The 19,504-nt window shown below is 38.6% G+C and overlaps 1 protein-coding gene across 9 annotated transcripts in view; it reads right to left on the bottom strand.

Annotated features, from left to right (window-relative positions):
* LOC102938157 (disintegrin and metalloproteinase domain-containing protein 9) overlaps positions 1-19,504 on the bottom strand; it is a 41,841-nt gene that overhangs the window by 14,893 nt on the left and 7,444 nt on the right. For 5 of the 9 annotated variants that reach the window (XM_037905815.2, XM_043550500.1, XM_037905818.2 and 2 more), the window contains 12 exons: positions 15,523-15,620; positions 11,904-11,977; positions 11,137-11,215; positions 9,987-10,063; positions 8,296-8,512; positions 7,661-7,726; positions 7,509-7,580; positions 6,681-6,853; positions 6,160-6,244; positions 5,228-5,349; positions 1,188-1,359; positions 470-559 (listed from right to left, as the gene is read on the bottom strand). In XM_037905815.2, the coding sequence (XP_037761743.1) occupies positions 470-559; positions 1,188-1,359; positions 5,228-5,349; positions 6,160-6,244; positions 6,681-6,853; positions 7,509-7,580; positions 7,661-7,726; positions 8,296-8,512; positions 9,987-10,063; positions 11,137-11,215; positions 11,904-11,977; positions 15,523-15,620 (1,325 nt within the window). The remainder of the gene's footprint in view (positions 1-469; positions 560-1,187; positions 1,360-5,227; positions 5,350-6,159; positions 6,245-6,680; positions 6,854-7,508; positions 7,581-7,660; positions 7,727-8,295; positions 8,513-9,986; positions 10,064-11,136; positions 11,216-11,903; positions 11,978-15,522; positions 15,621-19,504) is intronic. The other 4 variants (XM_037905820.2, XM_043550499.1, XM_037905827.2 and 1 more) reach the window with 3 other exon arrangements.

The following is a 19,504-nucleotide window of genomic DNA, read 5'->3' on the forward strand; positions in this document are numbered from 1 at the left end:
ATACAGAGCACATATGCCACTCCTGTGAGTTTTTTGTGGCATGTTGATACAGCTGATGAGCTTGATCCTGCATAGCACTGGTTCAGAGTGTGGCATTTACAAACACCAGATAAAAAGTGATGAGTAGACAGGGGATGCATGGAAACTTGGTCCTGCAGTAACGAGGGCACTGCTACATGACATCTAATTACTTCTGCCTAATAGCAGAAGTCAGGCCAGAGACAACACTTCATTTGTAAGCTGAAGATCACACATAAAGCCATGAATCCTCAGACCAAGATTCTCTGTTCACTCACTGTCCCTACTTTTATCTACATTCCTGAATACGGTTTTGATAATGTATATACAGGTGTCTAAAGACACTGTGATAGACCCATTTCTAAAAATTAAAAAAAATATTCACTACTAATAAGTACCAATTATTTAAGTTAAGAACATAAATTAACAAAAAAGGGTTCCTCCAGCCTACCTTGCAATTTTCACAGCACAGCCCTTCAGCACACTGTGATCCAGACTTAAATTTGCAGGTTACAGCATCACAGCAAGGATTAGTACACTCCTATAGCAAAGGCATGAATCAGGCACACAGTGTTTTTACTTTTCTCTGTAGTCAGGGGTTTCTGAAGTACACAGTCGGACTAAGTTCTGACCAGAAGCCAAATGTACTGAGTCTCTTTCAGTGTCTGAAGTTTAGAGTTCTCTGTCCTATTGGAAGGCAACATGCAGTTTGGCTATATATCAGAAACTAGAGAGAAACTTTCTTTTTGATTGGCTATTTGCATAGGGATAAGAGCAACAACAGGTAAAGCAATAACTGCTTTTCTAAATAGAACAGGGTCCTAGAGAAGCAGAACTCCATAGGTTTCTATTAACAGTTTGTAGCACTCAATATATTTTATTTTCCAAGTTAAGAGTACAATATAGAAATTATTTGTTTTTAGGGGGTTTTTTTTGGTGCCAGAAAAAACCTTCAGCTGAACATGGGTTTTTCCTCACCACTGGTATTTGCTAGCATATATTCTAAGTAGTACCAATCACAGGCGCCGGCCTCCTCATTTCCCTGGGGGTGCTCGACCCCTGCTCCGCCTTGGGCCCTGCCCCCACTACACCCCTTCCCCCAAAGAACGTCTTGTACAAAACAGGTTGAGATTGAAGCCTGGGTGCCCAAATGAACTGAAGTACTGTACCTGGGGTTTGCCACAATCGCATTCTTCATTCTTATCCACCATGTTATTGCCACAGAAAGGTTCTGTGAAAATATCACTTGGTTTTGGAGCATTTTTAAGACAGTTTCCTCCACCATTCAGAATGAGTTTCTCAAAATCATTGGCACTACAAGTGCTGAAATTCTTGGATCCACTAGAAAGCATAATATTGCATTTGTTTGGCATACACATTTTTCGAGTAAAGATCTATTTATTTCAAGCCATTTAATAACAAGGTTCTATACATTGCTTGTGTAATAGTAGATCATTGGGATCACTCATTTTTTAGATCTACATATTGCAATTAAGGAAAGATATTTCTAGGAGTTAAAAGATACTGCCAGAATTTTAGTCTTTCATATATTCATGGATTTTAAGACCAGAAGGGACTATTAGATCATGTAATCTGACCTTCTGTATAACACAGGCCATTGAATTTCACCCAGTTACCCCTGTATTTAACCCAAAGTGTTTGACTACAGCAGGGGTGAGCAAACCTTTAGGCCTGAGGTATGGAAATGGTATGGTGGGCCATGAACGCTCATGAAATTGGGGTTGGGGTGCAGGAGGGAGTGAGGGCTCTGGCTGGGGGTGCGGGCATTGAGATGGGGCCAGAAATGAGTTCAGGGTGTGGGAGGGGGCTTTGGGGTGCGGGGGGGTAGGGGGCTCCAGCTGGGGATGCAGGCTCTGGTCTGGGGCTGGGGATGAGGGATTTGGGGTGCAAGAAGGTGCTCCGGGCTGGGATTGAGGGGTTCAGAGGGCAGGAGGGGAATCAGTGCTGGGGCAGGGGGTTGGGGCATGGTAGGGGCTCAGGGGTGCAGGCTCTGGGCGGCACTTACCCCAAGCAGCTCCCGGAGGCAATGGCATGTCCCTCCTACGGCTCCTATGCAGAGGCGCGGCCAGGTGGCTGTGTTTGACACCCCATCCGCAGGCGCTGCCCCTGCAGCTCTCATTGGCCACAGTTCCTGGCCAAAGGGAGCAGGAGTGGGGCGGGGGCAGAGCGCGGAGCCCCCTGGCTACCCCTAAACGTAGGAGCTAGAGGGAGGACATGACACTGCTTCTGGGAGCTGCGCAGAGCGGCCCCGGACCCCACTCCTCAGCTGGAGCGTGGCAGTGGGGTAAGCCCCAGACCCCGCTCCCCAGCGGAAGCTCAAGGGCCGGATCAAATTGGCTGATGGGCCAGATGTGGCCCGCAGGCTATAGTCTGTCCACCCCTGGACTACAGCATGTCTTCCAGAAAGGCATACAGTCTTAATTTGAAGCCATCAAGGATGGAGAATCCACCACTTCCCTTTGTAGTTTGTTTCAGTGGTTAATCATCCTCACTGTTAATTTTCTTTGCTTTATTTCTAACCTGAATGTTTAAGCTTTAACTTTCAACTACTGGTTCCCATTATGCCTCTCTTTGCTAGATTAAGGATTGTGATCTTCTTTTTGATAAGCTAAACAAATGAGTTCTTTAAGTCTCTCACTTTAAGACATTTTTTCCAGCTCTTGAATAATTTTTGTGGATTTTGCACAACACCCCTTATGAGAGAAGGCAACTGTGCCACGGTAAAAATTATTACTTACCTAAAAAATTTAACCAAAGTCTTGAATTTACAAAGTATAGTGACATCTACTAGCCATACTATAGTTTGAAGTCTTATTTGTTTAAACCCGATATTTTTGAGGATGGATAACCGAAATTAGACTATAAATAGGGCTGTCGATTAATCATAGTTAACTCACAAAAGTAACTCAAAATAATTAATCGTGATTAATCGCACGGTTAAACAAGAGAATACCGGTTGAAATTTATTAAATATTTTTGGAGGTTTTCTACATTTTCAAATATATCCATTTCAATTACAACATAGAATATGAAGTGTACATTGCCACTTTATATTATTTTTGATTACAAATATTTTCACTGTAAAAATGGTAAAGAAAAGAAAGTATTTTTCAATTTACCTCATACAAGTACTGTACTGCAATCCCTTGACCATGAAAGTGCAACTTACAAATGTAGATTTTTTTTGTTACATAACTGCACTCAAAAACAAAAGAATGTAAAACTTTGGAGCCTACAAGTCCACTCAGTCCTATTTCTTGTTCAGCCAATGGCTAAGAGAAACAAGTTTGTTTACATTTAAGGGACATAATGCTGCCCACTTCTTGATTACAATGTCACTTGAAAGTGAGAACAGGCATTCACATGGCACTATTGCAGCTGGTGTCGCAAGATATTTACATGCCAGATGTGCCAAAGATTCATATGCCTCTTCATGCTTTGGCCATCGTTCCAGAGGACATGCTTCCATGTTGATGACACTCGTTTAAAAAAAATGTGTTAATTACATTTGTGACTGAACTCCTTGGGGGGAGAATTTTATGTCTCATGCTCTGTTTTACCTGCATTCTGCCATATATTCCATATTATAGCAGTCTTGGATGATGACCCAGTACATCGTTCATTTTAAGAACACTTTCACTGCAAATTTGACAAAATGCAAAGAAGGTACCAATGTGAGATATCTAAAGATAGCTACAGCACTCGACCCAAGATTCAAGAATCTGAAGTGCGTTCCAAAATCTGAGAGGGATGAGGTGTGCAGCATGCTTTCAGAAGTCTTAAAAGAGCAAAACTCTGATACGGAAACTACAGAACCCAAACCACCAAAAAAGAAAATCAACCTTCTGCTGGTGGCAGATGATGAAAATGAACATTAGTCTGCAGTGCTTTAGATAGTTATCGAGCAGAACCCATCATCAGCATAGATGCCTGTCCTCTAGAATCGTGGTTGAAGCATCAAGGGACATATGAATGTTTAGTGCATCTGGCATGTAAATATCTTGCAACGCGGGCTACAACAGTGCTATGCAAACGCCCGTTCTCATTTTCAGGTGACATTATAAACAAGAAACAGGCAGCATTATCTTCTGCAAATGTAGACAAACTTGTTTGTCTGAGCGATTGGTTGAACAAGAAGTAGGACTGATAGGACTTGTAGGCTCTAAAGTTTTACATTGTTTTATTTTTGAATGCAGGGTTTTTTTGCACATAATTCTACATTTGTAAGTTCAACTTCCATGATAAAGAGATTGCACTACAGTACTTGTATTAGGTGAATTGAAAAATACTATTTATTTTGTTTTTTTACAGTGCAAACATTTGTAATAAAAAATAAATATAAAGTAAGCACTGTATACTTTGTATTCTGTGTTGTAACTGAAATCAATATATTTGAAAATGTAGAAAACATCCAAAAATATTTAAATAAATGCTATTCTATTATTGTTTAACAGTGCGATTAATTGCATGATTTAATCGTGATTAATTTTTGTAACTGCGCAATTAATTGCGATTAATTTTTGAATCGCGTGACAGTCCTAAATATAAATGATGTTTAGTTTAGAGGAAGTTCTTTTCCACGTAAAGTCTATTATTTCCATCTTTAATTTCTAATTCTGGTGGGGGGTTTTTGAGGGTTTATTGCTGAGCCACAACATTTATTCCAGGCTGAAACTCTGCATTCAAAGTTTAACTGTGGAACTATATATAAATAATGTCTACTATAACAGTGATGGGTTCCTTGATCCTACATAGAGGTTTTCTGCAGAGATGCTATGATGTCACAGATTGAACCCTCATAAACATGCACTTATTTTTGCTGAGTCACTCTGATGTCAGGTCAGGTGAGTCCTATTAGCCCCAAACCTAATCCTCAGAACTGCCAACTTGATAATACAATGTAGGTAGAGATGTACATTTTATTTAAATAACTGTAAATGTAAGCCTTAGGAAAGGGAAGTTTGGACCAGATCCAGTGTGTGAATACTATGTTAGGAGCTGGGTGGAAACAGCACACTAACCTCAATCAACTAAGTCCCATTAACTTTTTAACCCTCTAGGCTTAAGTTCTCCATACAAAGCCCATTTACTAAGGTTCTCTGAGTTTAATAGGAATTTTACACAGCTGAATAAATCTAATACAAATATGTAACATTAAAAATAAGGTAATAATATTTGGAGCTCTTACTTATCCGTACTGTACATAATGTAGGATGTGGAGCACCTTCCATCATCATGTTTCATACCAAGATTATGCCCCAGCTCATGTGCAACTACTGTGGCATGACGTTGCACATTGTTACCTTTAAGCTAGTAAAGAGAAGCAATTGTTGAAATGAATATGAAAATAAAACATGAAAATAAAGAAATCATGAGAAAACAAGGCAATGATCCTACCGACTGATTTATTTAAGCTATGTCTCTCTAAATGTGTGATGCTATCATAAGGAGAGAGCACTAATAGCAAATCAGTGTAATTCTTTATCTATGTATCGGTTTAGGATCACATTTTGCCATTCTTCCTCATGCTTTTACTCCATCAGTAGTTCCACTGATTTCAATGGGGTTCCTCACAGATTAAAGTACTATTAAATATAAGTACGGTAGGCAGAATTTGGCCCTTATACTGTGTCTGCTGCTGTGGTATCTAATATTATAAGGACAAACCTCCACATCCTAAGTAAGGTGATATTAGCCCTCTCATAGGATTAAGGGGAGGCACAGGCAGCTTAAAGCGAATTTTACCCCACTCTCCCCAAAGTGCACTGAGTGGAATTCTCGTGCACCTAAGAATCTATGGACTTTATGGACTTACAGTTATGGGGATATGCTTTTCTAGCCAACTTTGAGCTAAATAAATTTAAAAATATGGCCAAAATATAGCTTGAGACTTATCCGAATGAGGTGGACTGGTGCATGAAGGAGAGGGATGTGGCAAAAGGAATTATATCATCATCCTCAAAAACTTTTTGTTTTTCCATAGGAAACCTAACAGAACAACCCACACCAAACCAAACCTCTTTGCCTTTGATGACTTGGCGGAATAGGTCAGGGAGGTGTGTAGATTTTTTTATTGACTAGATCTGTACATTAATCATTGAGATGAAGTACTGTACTTACAGTGCTGATGGACCCTCCATGGACTTGAGAACAGACTGTACTTACAAAAGCCATTCCAACTGCCCCACTATAGGCACTTCTCCCTCTGCAACACAATGACAGAACATGTGCACTGTTTTGAGAATGGGGCTGAAAGTTCATTGCTTTCTAGTGAAAAAATATTGATGGGTCTGACCCAAATATTATGATGAGTCAAATCTTGGTCTCACTGATGTCAGTGGGAAATTTCACACTTTCCCAAAGGATCAGGATATGGCTCTCTGATCAGTGTGCCTACACCAACTATATGACATAATTCTTGAAAAATATACATATGCTGTGTTATTGTTTTTGAGTGAAGAATCAGATTAAGAATAAAGATTTAATTACACAAATAATTTCTTGGTGGGCTACAATTAAAGACAAAGCTTTAAATTAGCAGTAGTCCAGTTTCTATTATTTATTCTCGTTTGCAAACATAAGCAATATTACAATTCTGATTTATAGTATGAGGCAAGTTTTTCTAATGAACCAAAACTTACATTATGAGGTGGCTAACATCATTTCTTGAACGCTTAAGAAGATTTTTTTCTCTCCAAGAAACAAATCTATTTAGTACATCTCCAGCTGAACCATCCATTACATTTATGTGATTTTTATCTGACCAGATTTCTAGCCCAATCAAAACAATCTGGATGTTCAATGCATCATACATCTGAAAATACACAATGGTGATTACTTTACATATATGTGAACCAAATTCAACTGAATTCTGAAAAAATTACATCATTATTACCAGTTCAATATTATGTTGACTGGAACAATGGAAGTGTAGGAAAGTTTAGTTCATTTAAATAATTAGTTCACAGTACAAACTGGGCCAGATCCTCCTGTGTGGATCCTCACCTCTGTTTTGTCCCCTTTATGCCAGGGGAAAGGTCCAGAGCAGCATAATGTGGCTATAAAAGCCTTATATCGAGTTGAGGAAAAATTTCCCTAAGGCTGCCGGCATACATCCTGGCACAGGAGGTTTGTGAGAGGTGGGGAGAGATCTGTCAGAGTTGCCAGAGATTCCAGGTATCCCTGCAGCCCATCGGGCGGCACTGGGAGGGCTGTCCAAGTTATGCCCCTGGAGCAGCCTAAGGTTGAGTGTGTGCAAAGGTGGCTCAAAACCACCTTATCCTCTCTCCCCTGGGCTGAGAGTTCTGTGGTGTACTTCTAACAGTCTTGTCTAGATATTATATGTCTGTATATTAATTATATTTTTCAGTTAGAATACAAACACAAAATACACTAGTTGTACATTGCTATTTGTGTGAAATAAGATAAAGAAGAGACTATTGAATATCCATATGACTGAAATGACCTACCATATCAACATAATTAATCAGCTCAATTGTTTCCTTTTGCACAGCTACAGGATCAGAATTCTTCTGCAAATACTGTAAAATTCAATATTAGGATGTCAGAGAAAAAATAAATAATTTGATAAAATGTGTTTAATACTAGAGAAACACATTACCCTGTTGTTATCCACAACCATAAATAGTTCCACGTAGCGTCTCTGTGGCAGCACAGCTCGTTTTTTCTGCAAGTTAGAAAACGCAATAAGTTAATATTTTAATTACCAATAAGTGAAGATTTGTATTACTATTTGTTACCATGTTATTGCATATATTTACAAGGCATGCTATCTTGGTTTGGCCTCAAGTTTGTTCGCTTTTTGAGCTTAATTGACAGCTTACAGATCTACAGCTCAATACTTCAATGGCAGACAGGCTCTCAGAGGTGGGGGACTTATGGCATCTTTATATCCACTACCCCTCCAATCCTGTTGCTTTGCCCTCTCATACAGCTTAGAACAGCTTCTGTGCTGCTTTAAGTTGCACTTGACTGCAACAGTCTCCATGTTGCCATTCCGCTATGTGAGGATTTCCGAAGCCCAGCAGCGTTCCAGCCATGCTCAGGGCCCTGAAATGGTGTAAACAAAGAGCTAGCTAGATACACAACCCGGAATGCTCCTACACCAGGGTAAACCCCAGGAAGTCACTTAAGATGGTTTTATAGCCCCTTCTGGTCTCTGAAGCAGCCCCAAAAGAGTTGTATTGGATCCAAGGATCTAAACATTTCTCATGAGAAAAACACAAATACATTTACCCTAAAAAGCTTTTCCCTGCTGAAAGAACTGTGTGAAACATTTGTATATCTGAGAGAATTCTTCACACTCTTCTCTTGGTGAAGGTTATCATTCAGCACACCACACAGAAAAGGATCTTGTTGAACATGTTCTAATGGATAAAATAGGTGCTCAAATGTAGCTGATGTGTCAACTGGCTCCATACCATACTGTTTGTCACCAATGTGAAGGATTCCCCTACAATAATAAAGGTATGAGAAATTATCAAGTAGAATTTCCCAGCACTTGTAAAGGTACAACTTAGATGAATAAACTACAGCTGAATATTTCACTACTAAGAAATTTACACTGTTACCTTATTTTTTTAATATAAACAACTTTCATAACAGGCAAAGGGGAAGTTGCCCCTAAAATTAAGTGTCAGGAATGGCTGAGAATTATTCGATTAATAAACTTGCAGGATGGCTATGGAGTTGCTCTAAAGAAACTATTCTGGATCTCTGCTAGAAAGTCCTTCATTCCTCTTCTACCCACCTTTGCCCTAATTCCTGAAAGTTGCCATGCTGGGGTCATGCACAGAGTAAGGGTTTTGTGCAGCACATACTCAGTGCACAATGCATCATGCCCAACCTCTTCCCTCCCCACCCCTACGGAGCTGAACTACTCTAGCTCTGCTGTGATGTTGTGTGAGTTCCATCACTTATTTCCCACCACAAAAGAAGCCAAGCCCAAGAGCCTATAGGCATATTCAAGCCACACCAACAGGGAGCTAAGCTCAAGGAAGTTGTGGAACCCAGGGGACACTCATGACCATACTTTGAATATCTGCACACATGCGGCAAGTGGTGTCTCATTTTGTCAATTCACCACCTTTTATTCCCCAAGCTGACCTGTCTGTCTAACAAAAACATTATTGTAATTTAATGTAACAGAGTTACTGTGTGGGTTTTGGAAGCCTGCTTCTAAATGCAAACTTATCAACATCACTGCTATTATTTGTAGAATGATTATAGTGTGCTACACTCTTATGCTATACGGAAACATTACATAGTGATGCAGAGCAGTTATTTAATTTATTGTTTACACTGTGGTAGCGCACAGGACTCCAACCAGGGCATCTCTGTGCTTGGCCCCATGCCCTATATAATGAAAAACAGTCCCCACCCCCCAAAAAATTTACAATCTAAGTAAACTATGCTTTTGTTTTGCGAAAATTTTATCTTTAGTAACAGATTAACTTCAGGTTACTCAAACTTTGCCCTGGTGAGGGCTGCACTAGGAATTTGTATATCTTTTGTTTGCATGATGGAGCAGGTTGCAGTCAATAGGGAGATGCGACCCTATGGGGGGTTACATGTTCCAACATCACATGCTGTGCTCCATCTACATCCACCACGCTGCTTAACACAAGATGTAGTATTGCATATTGGGACATCTAGGTGGAATTTTCAAAAGCACTCAGTGTTAACTGAACTCTACCACCATTCACCACTGAATTCAACGGGAAGGAAATTACATTAATGCTCAGCATTTTGAAAATCCATACCCTTGTCCCTGAAAAGCAGCATTACAAAATTCTATAGGTTGAACTTTGGCCACTCCCGGATTCATTCGTTCTTATGTAATAAAAAATGGAGATTCTGAACAACAATACATTTTCTTGATATATCAGTCAATGATACATTGAAAAGTGAAAAGCAAAAAGTAATACCTAAGACCATCACATGTACTAAGAGCAAGCATAGAATCAGCAACTCCTTCAACAACTCCACCATAGTAACAGTGTGTCTGAAACACAATGAAACCACATAATTAATTACATAACAGTATTTTTTTCATTCAAGTGAAAGACCCAGACTACTCATTTGCACAATAGTTTATTTATTAGGGACAGATTTTGCCAGGTTAACTCAGAGCGCTACAAGTTGTCTCAATTTTCTTCCATTGGATTACTCTTGGAGTAAAACACTACTCACGGTGAGTAAGCACAGCAGATTTTGGCCCTTCATTGGTAAAAAAAATTGGTAAAATAATTGGTAAAAAAAATTTCCCCTCCTTGACAAGGGAGGGAAAATGCCCAATTTAACCCATTCCCAATGTCTGACAAACCACATGGGTCTATTTTGTCCATCCTGTTCTTTGGCAGGTAAATCCTGCTTTTAAAGCCTGAATTGTTCAGGAAGCACGTTTAAGCACATACTTAAGTTCTACTGAAGTCTCATGATTAAAGTTGAGTACATATTTAGATGCCTTCCCGAACAGGAATAAACATTGGCATGTGCTTAAGCATTTTCCTGAATCAGGGCCTCAAAACTGGGCAACTTTGCATCTTGATCCAAAAATGTATGTTACACAATGGCTATATAATCAACTAACTTAATTTCAGTCTTTATGTAAGCTTCCAGAGCATCCTTTTTATACATTCACATATTTCTGAAAACAGGAGTTATTGCAGACACCATGTCATCATAAATAGTAACAGGTTAAACATACTTAGAGTTAAGATTATAGCATGGCAGCCTTATATGTTATGCCCATTGGTAACAATGACATAAAAATACCACACGTTAAAGCAGGAGTGCTCAAGAAGGCCTAAAACGTGATCCAACGCAACCTTCTATTATTCTCTAGTTGATCTTTGAGTGCCTTATTCATTGTTGTGAACTCAAGCAATTGTCACTCCTGTATCAGGGAAGATATAAACACAACCAGAATTAATGGTTGTGTATAAGTATTTTTGTTTAAAAATGTATTTAAATGTATATGCAACCTTGTGGACAGCCTTTGGTGTCACAAAGCTTAGCTCCCCTGTGCTAAAGACACAGTCTGACACAAAAATTGAACTTTAATAAGCGCAGTACCTTGATATTTGAATGGGTAGCCTCCAATTTCCCATTTTTTCTGTATGTATATAGTACAAAATCTTCACTAACAAGATTTCTGAAAACAAAAATAAACTGCTGCTGTTTTAAGCGTCTATGACAAAATATACATCAAGTATCGTATTCAGCAACACATTTTGAGGGTAGCACTTCGATGATAAATTTACTATTAAATACGGTAGAAGGACATAGAGTGTAAAATAGGATGGTATTTTTAAAAAATCAGCTGCATCATTTTGAGAATAATTTACTTTTAAAATTTTTGTTACCAAAAAAATCCATAACTGTATTGTTTTTTTAACTTGATTCATTCTTTCAGTTATTGGAAAAGTGGCTGGCCTATAAACTTTTGGGGATCGATAACAACAAAATTAGACAAATTCCTCCACAATAATTAACAAAAATAGGTAGCAGAAATCTAATTTTGCACTGATTTATTTTTCAGTGAGAACTTTTTCTTCTGTAATAAATCTCTATTAACAGTATGCTTTTTGACACATTGTTTCTTATATACAGTGGAGCTAAGTGAAAATTTCATCAGAATTTTAAAAAAAATGTACTACAATAACATTTTCACATTTTATTTTATCTGTTTTCAAGCCAGCTCCTTTATACACTATTTATTACCACCTCACTTTCATAACATACTACCATTTTAGACTGCTTATTCCAAACAATCTTCAATACAAAAATAGTGGTCTCTATTAAATAAAATCCAAAATTTTTTAGAATACTGTATAACCTACGTATTTTTCTCTAGTTTTAGGATGTATGTTCCATTTGCAGTTTGAATCGAATAAGAGCGATCATCTGAATGGTCCTGAAAACAAAACAAAAAATATCCCTTGGTTACGCAGTTTCCTACCTAATCATAAATTCATATTTTCTCTAACCAAAAAAGGCACTACTACTACTTCTGTTCAATATTTTAGGTATATAACAAATTTACAAAGAGAGATATTCTTAAAACCTCATGCTTTGTATATTCCACAGTGAGGGCGGCATTCCCTGCAATATTTTTTATTATATGCAGAAGCGTTGTAGTCATGTCGGTTCCAAGATATTACAGAGAAAAGGTGGACGAAGTAATATCTTTTATTGGATCATCTTCCGTTGGTGAGAGAGATGAGCTTGCAAAGAGCTGTTCTTCGGGTATGGGAAAGGTAAAAGGACACTCTAAATTGGTTCAATAAAAGATATTACACTCTATCTTTTTATTGACATTTTACATTCCATGCAGCTAGGAGAACGTCATGGAAAAGACACAACAGAAAACAAACAACCAGTAGAAGGATTAAAATACTCTGCTAATAGAAATGAGGAGTACTTGTAGCATCTTAGAGACTAACAATTTATTTAGGCATAAGCTTTTGTGAGTTAAAACCCACTTCATCAGATGCATGGAGTGGAAAAAAACAGTAGGCAGGTATATATATACACAGTATATGAAAAGATGGGAGTTGCCTTACTAAGTGGTGGATCAGTGCTAACGAGACAATTCAGTTAAAATGGAAGTGGGTTATTTTCAACAGTAGAATACCAAGGGAGGAAAAATCACTTTTGTAGTGGTAATAAGGCCAATGTAAACAGGGTGCCCATTTCAAACAATTGACAAGAAGGTGTGAGTAACAGTAGGGGGAAATTAGTATGGGGAAACCTAGCCCTGTAAAAAACCCCCGTTGCCAACTCTGTCCGCATATCTATTCAAAGGACACCATCATAGGACCTAACCACATCAGCCACACCATCAGGGGCTTGTTCACCTGCACATCTACCAGTGTGATATATGCCATCATGAGCCAGCAATGCCCCTCTGCCATGTACATTGGCCAAACTGGACAGCCTCTACGCAAAAGAATAAATGGACACAAATCAGACGTCAAGAATTATAACATTCAAAAACCAGTCGGAGAACACTTCAATCTCCCTAGACACTCAATAACAGACTTAAAAGTGGCAATTCTTCAACAAAAAAACTTCAAAAACAGACTCCAACGAGAAACTGCAGAACTGGAATTATTTTGCAAATTGAACACCATTAATTAGGCCTGAACGAAGACTGGGAGTGGATGGGTCACTATAAAAACTAATTTCCCCCTACTGTTACTCACACCTTCTTGTCAATTGTTTGAAATAGGCCACCCTGTTTACATTGTCCTCATTACCACTACAAAAGTGATTTTTCTTCCCTTGGTATTCTACTGTTAACAATAGCCCACTTCCACTTTAATTGAATTGTCTCATTAGCACTGACCCCCCCCACTTGGTAACACATCTCCCATCTTTTCATGTACTGTGTATATATACCTGCCTACTGTTTTTTTCCACTCCATGCATCTGATGAAGTGGGTTTTAGCCCACGAAAGCTTATGCCCAAATAAATTTGTTAGCCTCTAAGGTGCCACAAGGACTCCTCGTTGTTTTTGCTGAAACAGATTAACATGGCTACCATGCTGAAATCTGCTAATAGAGACTTTTATGGAAATGTGACAATATAAACGTATGTTAATAGGAGAGCAGAAAATAACCATGAGCAGTGGTAAATCCAGACTAGCAGTCTAGGGTTCTATACTCTCAAGAACAGATGCCCCTTACTAATTTATCAGGGTGAAATAATGGAAAAATTAAAGCTGAGCCAAAAACCAGCCAAATTCTGTTTTCTGAACAGTGAAGAGCCAGCATAACTGGTGTCTGCCACCTCCTGTGGGATGTACATTAGTGCAACTATGGAGCTGCACTCCAGCTATTCTTGGGCAACCAAGCATATTTACAGCTGCCAGAGGCTGCTCTAACCTGTATCAAAACCGAAACTAACTCCTGACTGATCCCAGAATCCAAGGAGTGCAAAGATAGCTTAAAGCCTACACTTTATGCTGAGCAGAGCTTGTCTGGACCCATGAATCAGGGCCTCCGTAATGAAATTATGATGCCAGGCTGGTGATGGGGATGCACTGTTGCATCTTTCATTATAACATCTCCTCCCAACACTTAGAAAGAGAGTGACTTTCATCTTATTTCAAGTTTAAAACATGGGACACTAAGCATTACTACTAAAGCTTTTGGCATAAAACTGACAATAAGATTTTTGAAAATGATTTTTATGGGATAATAAATGGAGAATGAGCAGTGCTTAAAAGAATGGAATAGCTTATCATAATGAGCTGAATACAGAGTGATTATTTTTGTGATTACCAAATAGAAATTCCAATTCTTAGTCATTAATGGTGGGCTTTTAAAAGCACTCAGCATTGGCCCAACTCTACTGTCACAGAAGACAACTGGAGTGTTACTGCTGACTTCAATGGGAGCAAATTTAGGCTATCACCCAGCACTTTTGAAAATCCCCATCCAAAAGAGCTGTATTTTAATAGTTATACTGCAAAAAGTGTAGGAAAGCACCAAGGAGAGGCAAATGTGGAAAAGTATCTCTTCTTTTGTAAAATCAGCATCTGTATTCTTCTCAGATGACTATCTATCCTTCTTAAATTAAAAAAAATCTTTAAAAATAATTCATTATTGTTTAACACTGGGTTATTGCTTGTAGTGTCAATACAGTCCACGTGTATCGATGTTGTAATTTGTCTTCCTACCTTAAATGTTTCATTTAAAACTTTTATTACAAAAGAAGGGAGAAAATGATTCATTGTGTAGAGTAAAAACAAAGAATTTGAGGCCCAAACATAATATAATGCCATGTGGCACTCCTTATGCAAATCATCATCGCCCAATGAACAATATTCAAATTCCACAGGTCAGTTCACTGAAAGATAACTAAATCTGACCCATTATACAGTATTTCCCTGGCAACCATACTCTAACTTGGAGGCAAAAATTATCTCAAACATCCATTAATATTTTTTCTCTCCTAGGGAATTTATCACTCCTTACTCACTCAATTAGCCCCACGGAATTAAATTGGACAATTTGTGCAATGCAAGTATGACTGGGCCCTTATTTATGGTGAAAGGTACTAGGATGACCGAAGTCCTCTGTTTAGCCAAAGCACAAGCACAGCATGGACAATGTCAGTTCAAATTTTCCTACACTGTCTAACTGGACCTAGAGGAAACATCTGGCAGTTTTCCATGTTCACTCAGATTTTTGTCTCTGCTAAGATTGCCAACAAATGTAGCAATCAGTATGAACTGAACTAGAGGTTTGTGTGATGTGGACTGAGAAGACCATCTCTTGCCTGTTTTGAAGCCAATTCTGAGAGCACAATAATTCACTCACAAACGTGCAACCTGCTGAAAGGTATAGAAGAGATTACTGACTATTCTACACAGTAGGGTGTATTATTTTATATATATTGTAGTGCAATATTAACAAATAATTCAGAAAAAAAGTTTGGATAGAGAAACAAACCTCATGTAAATATGTGTGGCGTCTCTCCCTGCCTGTTAAACTTCGCGGGGTAATTATTTCAAATGTTGAAAGTCTAGATGTCTGATGAGAGGATGCACCTAAAAATAAAATTTAAAATCTCTAAAGAAATAGAAAGAGTAAATAATACATAAATTCTGTATGTTCACAATGCTCATCACTGAAAACCAGTTTAATCAGCGGCAACTAAGTGCAGGAAGAGAAAGGATGGTCTCATAGTTAAGGCAGTTGAATGACATAGTAAACTGGATTCTATCCCTGTCTTGGCCAGAATTGCTATGTTATGCTGGGCAAGTCACGTAAATCAAAATTTTCGCAGGTGGCCAATGTGTTCCTCATTTTCTGGGTATCCACCTTGAGGCTCTTAGGATCTGATTTGCAGAAGCGCTGAGTGCCCACAACTGCATCTGGAGTCAATAAGGGTATGTCTACAGCACAATTAAAACCACCCAGCTGGCCCATGTCAGCAGACTTGGGCTTGTGGGGCTCGGGCTAAGGGGCTGTTTAACTGTGGTTTAGACATTCAGGCTCAGGTCCCAGAGCCCAAGCTCCAGCCCAAGCCCGAACGTCTACATTGTAATTAAAAAGCCCCTTAGCCAGACCCCTGCAAGCCCGAGTCAGCTGACACAGGCCACCCATGGTTTTTTAACTGCAGTGCAGACATAAGAGCTCTGCTCTGAACATAATAAAGTGCTATAACATGCTAAATACTCTGAAAAATTAAGTCCTCAAATTAGTCAAATTTGTTGATATTTTAGACCATTTTGGCTTTAATCTCTCTGCAACAGTTCCCCCATGTGTAAAATACCACCTCATTTCATAGGGGTGATACAAAAATAAATTCATTAATGTTTGAAAAGATTTAAAATATTACAATGATAACACCAGAGAAGAGCCCATGAGGAAATTCATAATTCTGTGCTCAGTACAGGGTTTGGATGGTGTGCAGTAAATAATATATGGTGCCACACATTAAATGACCAGGATCAAAAAAAAAAACCTAGATAACCACCCATTCACTGAATAAGGCTGGAATCTTGTGGAAAAAATAATATGTGATCATGTAATTAAAAACTGGATCATAACGCCTACAAAAAAGGGAACAAATTAAGGTTGTACAGGTGACATTAATTTTGGCATTTTCTAACTTTTGAGTGCTTGATTTTGCAACCTTAATAATGTTCTTTTAATGTAGGGTGGTGTGATTTTTTTGTTTTCTCTTCTGTAACTTCCTATGTTTGCAGGAAACTTAAAAACTAAATAAAAATAGAAATTTCATCATGTAGAACTGCACTCACCCCAACAGGGACATCTGCAGGGTTGGTGTCTTTAGATCCACAGCAAAGTTATCTACAACTTAAGCTAACAGAGTAATCGGTAGAAGTAGAAGGCAGTTATCGTCTATGTGGACCAACCACTAGGGTGGCTGGAGACACACACTTTGCCAGTCTGTTTCACAGTGATTTGCTAGACAGCAAAGAAATGCTGAGACTCAGCAATAATGGATTCAATTTGAAGTTCTACAGGGAAGTGTGTTGGGTAGTTACAGATCCCTCTGCCCCATCTCCTCAGCTCACCACTCCTCCCTGCCACTTTTTTCTCCTATCCCCAACTCCCCAGCTCCTGCCCTGTCCTCTCCCTTGCTGATATCCCCTTAGCTTCTGTCCATCCCTCGGGTCTGACTCCTGCCCGTCTCTATCCATAGTTCCTTCCCATCCTCCCCCATACTTTGTGTCTGCCCCTCTTTCTATATCCCTTCCTGGTTTTTGGCTCCCCTTTGCTCCTGCTTCTATTCTCCCTCCCTACCCAAAGTCCTGCCGGATTCCCACTAATATACATCTCTTCCCCCACCCTGTTCCTTACCTATCTGCATCACACACATGGCTCTTCCTTCACCTTGCTGCCTGGGCATGGCAATAAGGCGACATTGAGGGTACACAAGACAGGCCCCTGCTCAGTTCCTGGGCATGGTGCCACAGCAGCCACTGTAGCCAGGAGGGACAATTTCAGGGTATGGTGCATGGGTAGTCCAGTCAACACACAGGAGCTGTGAAGGGATGGAACGTGCTGAGAGCAGACTGAATCTTCACAGAATTTATCTGCCCAACTCTAGCATGTGAAATCAGATTTTTCAGAGACTTATAATTTGGCCAAAGTTGGGAAGAGTTTCACAAGAATGGCAAGGGCACATCCCTGATACGAACAAAACCCTCTGCCAAATTTCAAGTCCTGCTCCAATGCATGGAGGCTCTAGAGCTTCTCAGAGAAATGGAAGAATTTTTTAACCTTGGAAACACAATCCATTTTACCCTAGCCTCCTTCGCAGAAATGGCATGGAAAATGTCAGTCCAAACGGTTTAAGTTTGGCAAAGTTATATGCAAGTGAAAACAGAGTCTTACAATAGAAACAAACAACTATAGAAATCACTACTTGTGCCACCTATAATAAATGACTTGCCTTTTTCTTTTCATTTGGTACAGTATCAAAACACAAGACAGTTTATGAAATAGCTCAGTCAGTGGTTCTCAAACTTTTGTATTGGTGATCCCTTCCTCAAAGCAAGCCCCCGAGTGTGACCACACTTAGAAATTAAAAACACTTTTTTTACATATTTAACAATATTATAAATGCTGGAGGCAAAGCAGGATTTGGGGGTGGAGTCTGACAGCTCACGACTCGCATGTAATAACCTCATGACCCCGTTTGAGAATTCCAATAACAGGACATGAATGCCAGATGTATCTTTACTTTTTGCAACTCTGTTGACTTTTTCCAGTTTCTAAGCTGAATTTGTGTATTGCTTTTTTAGCTATTAACAAGTCCCTGTGGTTACTCAATTGGCTAGCAACTCTGGTCACGCAGCCAATCCTTATGACACTTCTTGGTTGAGTATGCCTTAACACTCACATTTGAGGTTTCAACATCTCAATCATATATCAGGTTGCACCATCTGAATATGAATGCTGGTGATATGCTTTTTCTTAACAGACTGACCATTTTATTAATCATTTTTCTTATTTCATCTAAAAGTACATTTGGTTTTCACTCACTTAAAACCTTTTTTTAAACTTTATTATTTCAAAGAGTATTTAAAATATACACAGCATTAAAGTGACTTCCTTTTTTCACTATCTGGTATCAGTGGCTAACGAGCTAGTGGTTTTTAACTTGAGAATCATTTTAGCGCATCTATCATGAACTTTTGCTTACATATAAACAAACAATCTGTGTTAACTCTACCAGAGATTATTTTATTTCTCAGACCTAGGCAGAAAATTATGCCTGGACATAGGCATACATAAAATTAAATCCATAGATAAAATCCATTTTTATAGTACTCTCCTTATGCCTCTGGGGTACAAATCATGCTACCACGCATGGCTGCCACACTCCACCCAAGAAGTAGTAGCAATGCAGTGTTACTGAGTACATATAATTTCTAAAGTTGTTTGGTAAAATCTGGCAAGAATGGCATCACACAGGTATAAAATATTACTACTGAAAATAATTTGATAGTGGAAAGATAGGAGAAAAAAGTGGGAAAGTAGTAAACAATTATTTTTAAATAATGGTTCCCTCTGACCCCCACCATTTTAGTATCCGGAGTCTAATTGTAACATGGAAGTAGAATAGAAACTCACTCAACTCCAACTTGAAGAACCATTGTGAATTAACAAATTTGGAGAATTAGTACACAAAACACAGTAAAAGGTTAACATATCACAAAATATACATTGTTTATTTGACATGTGTAGTTCAGTTTTAATATTTTAGTATATTTCATAGAACCATGTGGAAATATGCAGATGAAGAGCATTATATAAATGCTAAGAAGAATTATTATTTTATTATTCTATAGTGTATTTCATAAACATTATGATGATATGAGACTACAGCTCTTTGCTACTAAACCTTCACTAAGAAAATTTGGTTTGCAAATTATGGGTATGAATTAGCAAAGTG

Source organism: Chelonia mydas, chromosome 7 (assembly GCF_015237465.2).
Source record: "Chelonia mydas isolate rCheMyd1 chromosome 7, rCheMyd1.pri.v2, whole genome shotgun sequence".
NCBI classification, from domain to species: Eukaryota; Metazoa; Chordata; order Testudines; family Cheloniidae; genus Chelonia; species Chelonia mydas.